The sequence below is a fragment of the Aythya fuligula genome, chromosome 1, assembly GCF_009819795.1.
Source record: "Aythya fuligula isolate bAytFul2 chromosome 1, bAytFul2.pri, whole genome shotgun sequence".
Classification (NCBI taxonomy): Eukaryota; Metazoa; Chordata; class Aves; order Anseriformes; family Anatidae; genus Aythya; species Aythya fuligula.
The window spans coordinates 144883010-144895384 of NC_045559.1; the positions used below are offsets into that span (position 1 = coordinate 144883010).

The 12375-nt window shown below is 37.5% G+C and overlaps 1 protein-coding gene across 2 annotated transcripts in view; it reads left to right on the forward strand.

The window, feature by feature from the left end:
• The window catches only part of MYO16 (myosin XVI), a 374412-nt gene that overhangs the window by 107090 nt on the left and 254947 nt on the right, over nucleotides 1-12375 (forward strand). For both annotated transcript variants that reach the window (XM_032185978.1, XM_032185970.1), the window contains exon 3: nucleotides 9515-9585. In XM_032185978.1, coding sequence (XP_032041869.1) covers nucleotides 9515-9585 — 71 coding nt within the window. The remainder of the gene's footprint in view (nucleotides 1-9514; nucleotides 9586-12375) is intronic.

The following is a 12375-nucleotide window of genomic DNA, read 5'->3' on the forward strand; positions in this document are numbered from 1 at the left end:
GTGAGATATTCCTGGAACCCAGCATTTCCATCATAGCTGGTTATTCACATGCCACACGTGACTGTTTTGGATTAATGTATAGCTTGCTAATGTCCAAAGTTTGTTCTGGTTTAAGTTTGCTTCCTTTTGCATACCCTGGTAATTCCACTATATACATACAGAATCTAACAGCCAGTGGTCCACAGCTGGTAATTAGCACCATTTAGCAGCTGCTAAGCAGGATAATAGACTGTTATCCTTGAAGATCTCTAATAGGAATCGTAATGACTTGCTTACACTGCTTCTAAACCAGCTGGCATAAACTTGCTCTGCATGGTATGAGAGTTAAAAGAGGGACTGAGTCTCACTTCATATGGAATGCAGGTCAGGGGTAATTTGATTTATGCCAATTAAGTAATGCTGGTGTAGGATCAACATAAATGATGGGTGAAACAGCAGCAGCATACAGTTTATTCAGCAGAAAATTTGTGTTGTATGCAAATTCTTCAACTTTCACTGTTACATTAGGGAAAAGCACACAATGGCAATGGTTTTCAAAGCTACTGCCCACAGAATGAGTTATTTTGCTGATGTGTGTTTTAACATTTTGCTTTTAATGACCGTATAATTGGAAACTTGAAAAGTCTGAAATAAATTTAACATATTTAGTAAAATATTGTAAGGATCTGAAACTTTTATTCAAGTCTGCAAACATTGTACAATTGGGTATCTCGGTAGGAGAAGAGTTGGTCTAAAAATTACACCAGTACTTTTATAAGCTTTTAAATTGACAGGTATTTCTCAGGTACATCCAATAGGCTGTAAGCGCTTGTAATAACTGACTTTAGCATGTTGATGATGTTCTTGATGTTTTTTTTAGTCACCTTTCTCAGGAGAAAAACCCACACATAGAACACAGATAAAATATGTATATAGAATGCAGGAGATAAGAAGTGCTAATATATTATGTTCTTTATTTATTTATTTTACTTTGAAATACATAATTCACAATAGGTAGTTTGAAGTGAAAACTTTGTAAAGAGTCTTATTTAAGTTTACTATGTGATCAACTACTTTCCCCTAAGGTTAATTTTCTTTTTTTTTTTTTTTTTTTTTTTTAAGCTTTGTTTTTATTGTAACTTTACCTCACTAATAGAAATTCAGAATTTGTTCAGGTCTGTGCTACCAGATTTTGATGACACAGCTGTTTTGACTGGGGAAATAGCTATGCTGGCAAAAACCCTACTGTGCTATCAGCTATGATGATAGAAGCAATATTTTTAGCTAAGCATGTGTTATTTTGTGAGGGGATGTGAATCATTTTAGCAACAGCTCTGTAATGCATACAGAAGTTTTAGTTACACTGAGGTAAAATCACAGCTTTATAAACAAGTGAGACCTTACCACAGCAGTTTGCCCCTTGTGACCTTTCTAGACCTCTAGCTCTGGAAGAGTTAATTCAAAAATAGAGGCAAAACAAGGGATGACCTCCATTACATAGTACTCTGGAGTGTGTCCCCTTACAGAAATATCTTTGAGCCATGCAAGTGAGCGGCTACTTCCAGTCTTCTCTAAATTACTGTAATCACTGTTTTTCCTTCTCACTGTGGGCATAAACATAGATATTGTCTACACAAGTTCTTGTATGTAAATGATGTATTTGAATTTTTGAATTTGAAAGTGTAACTATGAAGCAGGAAGGAATTGAATATTGTGAAGAAAAAAAAAGAAAAAAAAAGAAGAAAACAAGCCTTTAGGAGTAAATATCTTTCAAAAAAGGGGAACTGAGAGAGAGAAGAAATCACATGTAGAGGTTAGGTAGTGCGACCCACTTGTTTTTAAATCTTGTTCCTCTGAAATGATCTCAGAGTCCACACTGCTCTTCCATGTGAATATCTGTCTTTTCAGAAGAGATGCTTTGCCTGCCATTCTACCACTTAACTCATGGCATGTCATATTTGACTGATGCCCTAGGAGATTAATTTGTATTACTGTGCTTGACCACTAGCATTTTTTATGCCATTTGATTTCTGTCCTTAATATTTTCCATTGGAGGCACAAGCTGCATTAAATTTTGCGTAGACAAAATGAAATGAAAGAGGGGGAGTTTGTCTGAAGTTTCCAAGTTAGCAGTTACTAAATAATGGTAGAGTGTAAAGATGAATTATTCTGGCTATGTCTATTGCAACAGAAATATCTGTCCCACTGAGGGAACTCCTCGTGGATCTCATTTGAATTCAACTTGGTGTCTGGGGGCCAAGAGACAAAACTATTATTTTTATGTAGTTTTCCAGTTCAAGGTACCTCAGATAACAGGAGGGATGTGTCCTTGACCTCCAGAGCGACTTGTGTTAGTAGGAAGCTGTTAGCATTGCCGGACACCTAGGCATGGACATATAGTAGTTGAGGGTACAATTCCTGGTGGAATTATGGTGAAGAAAGGAAAGGAGCTGTCTTGTCATGTGCTTACCTCTGCTGCTTACAGTTCATTCCCATAGTGCAGTGATTGAGGTGCTGAACTGCACCCAAGCTTGGGGGCTGATTGATTTCTCCAGTAACAAAGCATGGGAAAAATCTGACGCGTTTTGATATGTGCCTAACATTAAAGCTGGTAGAGAGGTCATCTGAGGATGTAGGACTACTTTTGTCAGTCTTTCATTGGTGTTTTGGTTTCTTCCTTTTAAAGATAATGCTCTGTTGAATGGAGCTCTTGGATCAGCCTGACAATTCACACCATGCTTTTAAGTTCAACAAAGAATCAATGGTTATGTTGCTTTGGGGCCATGGTAATCAGATTCCTGGCTGCCTGAAAAAAAATATAAATTACAAAGAGCCTGCCAGGGAGGATGGAAGCATCAGCCCCATCCTCATCAATGCTGTGTTTAAAAGAAGGAAGATAATAGGTTGGATAAGACTAAGGTTCTCAAATTCAGCCACTGTGGAAAATGTCTTTTTCCTCCCTTCATTTCTGCATTCTGTGAATGGGGTAACACTTAGTTGTCCAAATGGTGTGTGTATTTCCTTTATAATCTGTTTTCATGTAGCAAAGGTGGGAATTGAGTTGCAAGGGTTCTTCAGAAAATGAGAAGTACGATGAGGTTTGAACAATTTTGACAGATGTTGCCAGTGATTGCTGGAAATATTTTAAGGGTGGAAATAGCAGTAGAATTATGAACCAGTGGTTTGAAAAGCACATTACTAGGGCATGACTTCTCTGAATAAGTGCTGTATCCCAATGGGTAGGGCTTGCTCTGAAAGCATCAGCTGTCTCACTAGTTATGTAGTAAAAGTATTGCTACTGTAAATGTATTTGTTTGGCAAACAAGCAGAATTAAAAGAATGATTAAATCTACAAATAATTGTTCTTAAATTTTAAAATTTTGTTTTAACCTTATGATAGGAAAAGGAAGTGTTGTTGAATGCAAGAATGCATTTACCAAAAAATGGTAACATCAGGGGCGACCATATTGCTCTCTACAGATACCTTAAAGGAGGCTGTAGCGAGGTGGGGGTTGGTCTGTTCTCCCATGTGCCTGGTGACAGGACGAGGGGGAATGGGCTAAAGTTGTGCCAGGGGAGTTTTAGGTTGGATGTTAGGAAGAACTTCTTTACCGAAAGGGTTGTTAGGCATTGGAACGGGCTGCCCAGGGAAGTGGTGGAGTCACCATCCCTGGAGGTCTTTAAAAGACGTTTAGATGTAGAGCTTAGGGATATGGTTTAGTGGGGACTGTTAGTGTTAGGTCAGAGGTTGGACTCGATGATCTTGAGGTCTCTTCCAACCTAGAAATTCTGTGATTCTGTGATCTTGCTTGATTTCATTTGCTGTTCTGAAGAATAACATACCAGAGATTAGTGTTCATCAATTAATCTCTTATGCAGCTGAGTCATCCAACAGGTTTCTCAAGGCTACCTTTGGTACAAGTTGAAAATACAGTGTGACTGGAATGAGAGAGGTGTGCTACAGAGGTGGGAAGGTGGCATACAGAGTTTAAGATGCAGGTATTGGATGAGTAGTCTGATTATGGAGTGAGTAAAGGGCAATATATGGCCCTTCCTTAACTGACAATAGAAGTATTCCATTCTTTGTGGTTCAGCATCACTTCTGTTGTCCAGTTACACAGGTTCATGGTCAGCATATGCCAGAACTGCTTTCAGCTGTTGCTGAAAGTGGTGGCTGTGCCATTCTGCCTGTTTGTAGCCGTTGCTACATCCCCAGATAGTTGGTCTAGTTGAAAACTAATCTTTATCTTGTGCCAGCACAAGGGAGGTGGCAGAAACATGCAGCCTGAGGCAGGAGGAGAGTAGAATAATCCATTTGAGCAACAGCATGGTCTTAGGCTTCTAAAGTAAGCCACAATTCCTCACATAATGAACAAGTAAAGCCTTCCAGCTAGAGTAATCCCTGCTAAACTGAAGAGAACAGAAGTAAATGTTAACAAAGGTCACACTATCTAGCTGCTACTCCCAGAGGAACAACTGTTAGAAACATCTACTGGTACTCTATTGAATATATAGCAATACACAGCAAAAGGCCAATTATAAGTTTTATATATGTTGGACATTTATTTTTTTATCTTTTCTGTTACAAATAAAACCGGGTTTGCCTAGCTCTGAAGTTTGCATTACCATCAGCAGGTGACCACTGGTGAGCTGTTGATAGTCCTGGGTTGTCTGAAATCGTCTGCAAGGCTCTGCTGTCACTTCAGACCTGTATTCCTTTAGTCTCTAGCACGTAAGGTCACAGACTGTTTTACATGGTAGAACAGCTAGGTGCTATTAGACATAGCACAGCATAAGTACTATTATCATATATATCAAAATTATTAACGCTACACCCTGCATGGCACAGGTCTTCAAAGTTAAATAAAACTAGGACATCGACTAGTTGTCACTGGTCATTAGCCAATTGCTGTAACAGCTCAAAAAGCTAGAACAACTCTCCAAACAAGCCAAGCCAAGCACAGACAAAGTAAGCCTTACAGCCAAAGTCCCATATGCAAAGCTAGTACGAGGCTTGTGGCTGGTAACAGGCATGGCAATGCTGTCTTTACTGGCCTAAAGGGCTACGCAGTAAGTCGTAATTCAGTCAATGAATTGTGGAAAACTGTTCAGCTCATTGGAGTCATCCAGTTACAGTTGTAGCATAAAGCATATGTAAAAAGCTACCCTGTTATCTTTTTTTTTTTTTTTTTTTTTTTTTTACCACAGAGAGACTGACTTTATCACTTCAGTGCTTTCTAAAATGCTTTATTAAATAGTATGGTTTGTGAAAGATTGTATTAGTTCTACTACAAGTAGCTGATAATTTTGCATGTCAAATCTGAAAGGATTTGTTGGAGGAATTGATGGACCTCTTTAGACACACAAAGGAAATGCTTGGGAGTTTCCTGAAAATTTTACTCTCATTTTATTTTTATTTTTTCAAGTAACTGTCAGCTATTCGTGTTAATGCCCATTTTCAGTCTCCTCATCTTGTCTGAGGACTTCTCTTCCATGAAAGATTAAACAAGTTTTAAAAGAAATCCCTTGGAAACTACCTTAAAAATTGCACTAATTAAGAGAGAGATAGCATTTCTGGAATTTAGCTGTGTGCATGTCTGTGTGTGTCTTTTTGTCCTCATTAGGGCAATTTATCAAAACTTACTAGCAGTAACTAGAGTAGTTCTATCAAAAGGAAAAATTGAACATAAAGTGAAGATTTTCCTGTTGGCTTGTAGAGTCTTCAGTGAATGACCTAAGTGAATTGCATGACGGGGAGGGGAATTTTGTTTGTGACCTTTTCTTTGTTTGCTTTTTTATTGTGTTTTACAGGATGGAGGGTAAATTCAAGGGAAAAAAAAAAATCAAGGAAAGAGGAATGTTTTTTACTTGTGTTATATGCAGAGGGATGTAGCACATCATCCTAATTCAAAACAAAGGCTGTTGCCCAGTTGAAAGAAGAGTTTGCATATCCTGCCCTGGTAATCTTTGTGATGTGAATTTCCTGAAGCACTGATAAAACTACATTTAATAATGCGGGAAAATAAGTCAGACAAAGAAAACTGAGAAGAGAGTTTTTATCCACTTACCCTGATTTGTTTTTTAAATGACTTGATGATTTGTTTATGGTCATAATTATTTAATATTCTACTTCAAGCTTGCAGTTTATTTATCAATTCTTTTTGTTGTAATTTTTTTATTTATTTTTCTGGGAGGGAAAGCGAAGCAAAGATTAATTATTATGAATTTCAATCTCAGATCTAGAAAAGGTCTGTCATTTTTTGATTTCAACAGCAAGGTATTGCTAAGTGGGTCTGGAAAGGTTTTATTTCCTTTTGCATGGAAGAAGATGTTCTACAAGAACCAAGTCTTTGGTGGCTTTATGGAGGGAAGAGAATCAATAAATTGTCCATATTTTTTTTTAATAAACAAGTAGCCAAATTGTTTTTGTGTCACTTAGTTACTATTTTAGGCTACAAATGAAATTCATGTGTAATATTTTTAGAGATGCAGTTTCCCAGTCCTCTGACCTTGTGTGCCCTGCTCCTGCCAAACAGGAAAGGTCTTCATCCTCTGTATTTGCTTAGAGAGACCTACCCAAAGAACATTTTTGGTGCTCCCAAAACTTTTAATGAGTGATTTAATCTCAATGACCCAACAAGAAATTTTGAACTTTATTTTTGCTGGAATCATTTTCTGCCTTTTGAGCAGTTCCCAGAGGCAGACGTAGGCAGAGGTAAATGATGCATATATATTTTTTTGTGAATGGGGGAAGGGAACAAGGCCTTTTGGTTGTCTCTTTATTCAGCTCATCACATCTTGTGAAAACAGACTAAAAATACATTTTTGTTATCACCCTTAGCCAATATAAGAGTGTGCTGCTACCAAAATGCAGTGTGCTTTCTCTGCCTCTACCTGATTTATGCATTTGTGTCCTCTGTACATGTGCTGATGGAGCACATCAGCACACACAAAAAAAGTAAAATAAAAAAGACTTAAAAATACTGGTGCAGTTGAGTATGCAGCTGCATAGGTGGGAAGAGCTGTCAATGCAGTGGAGACCAGACCTTCCCCCCATGAGACTATACCTTATAAATGCTATTTTCAGTGAATGATGCACTCCGACCGAAGTCATCAGTTAAAGTCTCCTTGAGAGCAGAATTTCAGTAGTTTAATAATTCCTGCAAATCACACCTTTGAGGACTATCTGCCTTAATTTCCATATCTCTGTGGGTGGAACCAAGCCATAGTTCACATTTCTAACCTACACATAGATCCCATAAGAAAGAATGCTACACAAAACCACTGCTATTAAGGGGTTAAGAAACTAAAATGGGTGGAATTTATCCTTTCCCTGCTGAAAAGGGGGGACGGAGGAAGGAGAATGAGTATTAATTTGTTCAGATGAAATCCTGATCAGATTGGCAGAAAGAAATTACATTTGGGGCCTTAAGAAATGCTTTGTGATATGGAATTTGTATTTTCCACATTCCTAAAGAAATGTTAATAGCACATGAACACTGAAAATATCAATTCCTGCAGATGATATAGTTGCACACCTATTTAAGGAGGGAGGATTCCAAAAAAGGTCTTAAATCCTTAATCCTGAGGTAGAAGAAGCATCTCCTTATGTGGTCAGCAATTTAGGCAAAAGAAGGAAGGAACTTAGTTTTGAAGATTATTTTTAATGGACTCTGTCTGGATGAGGACAATTGTGTACTTTAGTCTTGAATTTCTGTGTCTGAGAGCAGAAAAATCCATTGCTTTTTGTCATTCATTCATTTTTCTCGAGGTTATGAAAATTTGTAAATATTTCTCCACCCTCCCTCTCTCCTTTGGTGCTTTTCATCTCTCTTGGCAGTTGTTGTACTGTTCATTTATTCCAGGTTACTTACTGTTCCGCTTCTATTTTTACTGGACAAGCTGGAGACAATGGTGGCTTCTAATTGTAGTTAGCTTTCAAAGTGGCATTTGCCAGAACATAAAGTCTTTCAGAGTCGTATAAATTAACTGAAATGAAAACTTGGGTGAGGTGATATAGATACCACAGAGGTATTTTTAAAGTGTGAATTTGTACAGTGGTTTGGATTGATGTTTGATTTTCAAAGTTTAAACATGAGCAGATGATTAAACGGATTTGTATAGCTAGTATAAATATTTGCCCAATATACCACTGTGTTTACTATGTGTGAAGCAGTTAGTAATGATGAAGCCAAGTCTTCCGTTGTCTGTTTTCACTTCAATTTTACAGGCTTACGACCATTTGGCAATTTTTCTTTCTTGTCCAGAATATTTCTAGGACACCTGATCAAAAATAATTCATCCTTTTCAGAAGACATTGCTTATGCAAATTGACAATATCTGAAAAGAAAGATGACCCTTTTCGAGTAGGTCAGGTGAATGTTTGAATGCAGTAAGAAATTTAAATGTACAGTGAAAATGGAGTTAGAAGACATTCTCCAGAGAAAGAAAACACACAAAAATGCCTGGATAAGGAAGAAGTGGTGCATATTATTCTCTTGACAGAAGTTAGGACAGCCTTGAGACCAGTTGATGATCATCAAGAGGTTGCAGTAGCTCAGAGTTCTGGGGTGCTTAGTGCTTTGCAGACCTTTGCACAACTCCATCCAGGACTTTTAAAAAGGAATTTAAAACAGGATTTCCAGATGATGGGGGCAGAATGAGCTGTGTTCCTATACAGTGAACATTATAAGCAGTTACTCTCCTAGATGGAGGCCTTTTAGAAGGACTTTTCATAAGAGTTTAGTGAAGAAAGGGTTGCAGTGCAGGGGTGAGTTCCCCTAATAATGCCTGGCAGTGTCACAGCACCATCCTGCTCCAGGAATGAGCACCAATAGCATGAGTTAGTCAATGCTTTAATTGCAAGTGAAAAGGTTATAAAGGCAGTAAAGACTATTGGAGAAAAGTGCTGAATTTTCACACTTGAGTGAGCATTAACATGCAGGGTTGTTTTTTTTTTTTTGCTTGCATTTATAAGCCTGTTTCATTTCAGGAGTTAGGCTCTGAATATCATTTTAAGAATTATGCTGTGTCGGTGATCTGACAATGCACTGTAAAGGTTAAATTGAGTGCAGATCATTTAGCTATGGTATGATGATTAATTTTGAGTGATATAAGTTGTGAACGCTATTTTCAATTATTTACTGAAAAAGCCAGCAGGTCCCATGGGAGCTCTGCAAAGTCAAATAAAACCAGTTGACTGTGATTTTGCTCCCGAGGTGATTTTGACCTTGAGAGAGGGTCTTGCCCCTCCCCTCTCCTATGTATAGAACTAACACGCTCATCTGGCCTCTTGAGAAGTCCTTGATACTGTTCATATTTAACATCGTTATCAAAGGTCCTTTGCTTCCAGGCCTAGTCGTTAAAATAGATGAGATGGGAAATGCTGACATGATAGTTTTGCAAATGTTATCTCAGAGGTTTGCATATATTATTAAATCTGTTAATGAAGATGATGAAGAATCAGGCTATTAACAGCTCAGAATTGGCTCCATTGCTGCATTAATTCTTGTTCCTCTTTTCTTTGATATTTCAGTGTTACGACTGTTGAAGGATGGTGCTGATCCTCACATGCTTGTTTCCTCAGGAGGCTCCTTGCTCCATCTGGTAAGAGTGATGGAAGATTAGTGTTAGTAACCGTGAATAAATATGGTGGGATACAGAGTAGCAGATTGGGCATATTAACAAGAAAGGCTTAGCAATGTTTTATCTACGCTGTCCCTCACAGTCATTACGATGGCATCCAGCTATGCCTGTGAAATAAGTGGTCATTTTCAAATTGCTTATGAAAGGATGGATCATGTCATATGAATGGTAACTAACAGTGTAGAATTAAACATTTTATTTACAAATTATCTGCACAGTAAATAAGAACAAAGGAAATACTGCTGGATTCTGAATATGGAATTATATGGTTCAAAGATTCACAGATCCTATACGAAAAACACTGTGACGTGACATTTTCCTTTTGTTTCTGTGCATATTTTCTTGCTCCAATTTTCTACACATAGATATTGAACAGATTGTCAGCATTTAGTTTATCATTTTTTTTGCCCAGCCATTTGGATTAAGTAGAAAAGAGAAGATGATAGAAGGAAAACTGTGTGTAATAACCAAAAGAGAAGCAACATGTAAGGGCATGTGGGAGAAGGACTGCCAGACAGACAAAACTGTAGGGGTAAAATTTCAGCTTTGCTGAAGCCAGTGTCAAAACTCATCGTAAGTAGAATCTTAAGTCTAATTATACTTTACTTTGGTCTGTGGAGCTTCAATTGCAGATGTGCTTTCTTTACAATGTGTAACTATTTTAAGATATTTGAATTCGACTTTGTTTCACAATGCTGCTGAAATAAATTTGACTTCAGAAATATAAGGGCATAAAAGAGCATCTACCTAGAAGTTTGCTGGCAGAGTGTTTCATTTTAGATCCATTGGATTAAGTTTCTCATAGTATGTACACAAAATAGAACATTTTCTTGATGAAAATGGATCCTGTAATGTTACTGGGGTACAGCATACCTGCAGCCATACTCTTGCAAGATATAGCATTTTCCTTGTGTAATGAATCTGTGCTCTTCATCTTCTGTGGCTGTGCTGCTTACAAAGATTTTGGGAAACAGAGGCATAGATAGGTGTAATAATGAGGTGAAACAGAGACAACAGAAGTTGTCTTTTCTGGCTTCCAACTCTGCCTTCTGCAAAAGGTTCTCAATCACACTCTAAAAATGCAGCCCATACGAGATGTTATCTTTAGGATTCCCAAACTGAGACATCCTAAATCTTATCCTGTGTTGAAAGCCCCAGGAGACAACCCATATCTTCAGTGTAGCTGATGTGATGTGTCCTATTGACATTTTAGAATGAAAGAAAGATGCATCCTTTAGGGATTTTAGGTTCCTTTTTCTAGTTCAACTGCTATGCACTTTTTAACTGCAGATTTTAGTGAACTGTGACTTTTCAGGTTTCTTGATCATCTGCATCACACCCTGTAACACTGGCACGCTCAGTATCTCTCCACTGGTGCCTGCTGCTTCACAGGCACAAGTGCTTCAAAAGGACGGAAAGCTTCCTGCAGCAAGAAGAGCGCAGTAGAGATCTGTGTGTAACCTGCTGCCCCAGTTTAGTCAGTGTTACTTATAAGTACTCAGAATTCATTTAAAGGAAAATGACAGTCCTATCTGAGACAGATGCAAACCTGATGTCAGTGAAAGCTGTTTTTGACCCTGATTTGGGAGCAGTACAGTAGGAGGGGAGAGTCATAATACAGGAAAATAGATTAGTGAATTTTGCTTTTCCGTGAGAACTCAAAATAGTAATTGTGCATACATCTTTAATGTATTTTTGAACCTCACTCATATCTATTATATGTACCAGTTTTATCACTATATTTCCATGTAAGTTACTTTAGAGAAAGGGGAGCCTGATCAGTGCTTACTCTTTTCATTTATAGAACAAAAGTTTTTACTCCAGAATGAATGGAAAATATATTTATCTGCATGTTTCACTTAAAAACTGATTCATGATATAATTCCTTTTTCTTCTTCCACTTGTCTTATCTTCCAGAATGTGATATATTTCTAAAAAAAAAATGGATTCTGATTCATAAGGATTCTGTTGCTATCTCTGTAGGCAGTATTCCAATATGCTTGAATCTCAGGTAGGCCATGGGATCTTCAAAGGTGTTCATTAGAATCCATGAGAGGAGAAGTACCAGAAAAGTTAGTTCTTATCTGAGTTGCATTCAGTGGGAAGCCCAGTAATGGTATATCAATTCACACAGGCAATTGCCCAACCCACGCCAGAAACTAAGTATATGAGTGCCAATTTTCTTCTGGAACTTTGATGGATATTGCCCAATTGCTTCACAACTGCCATTAAACAAGGATTGAGGGGCAGCAGTAATTATATTGCTGCTACAAATCTAAGGCTGTTTTAAAACGGGCAGCATAAGGCTCTGTACAGAAGGCTCTTATCTATTAATAATACACACAATGGCTCAGTGGTATCTGAGAATTGCTTTGTACAGAAACTCTCTGGATTTTTTTTAATTATTTTTATTTGCTTAACAATGCCTTGAAAATGTGATTGGTATGAGATTATGTTGATCTGTGTTATAAAATGTCTTATCACTGATTTGTTAAAAGTTGAACATAGAACAACTCAATTTAAGTTTTACTGCTGATACAATGAATGATATTGATGCAGTGAAACAAAAGTATCTCTTTGTAGAGTTAAGTTACAAGCTAAAGGAAATCCATTACTTCAGAATTTAATTTCTGGTTTTAATTTGTCAGTATGTGTGAAAATCACTTAATGCAGGACTGGATGTTAGCATCCTAGAGTTTAATTTTCATCTTCCAAAGGATCTATATTATGTCTATATTCATGAACCCAGAA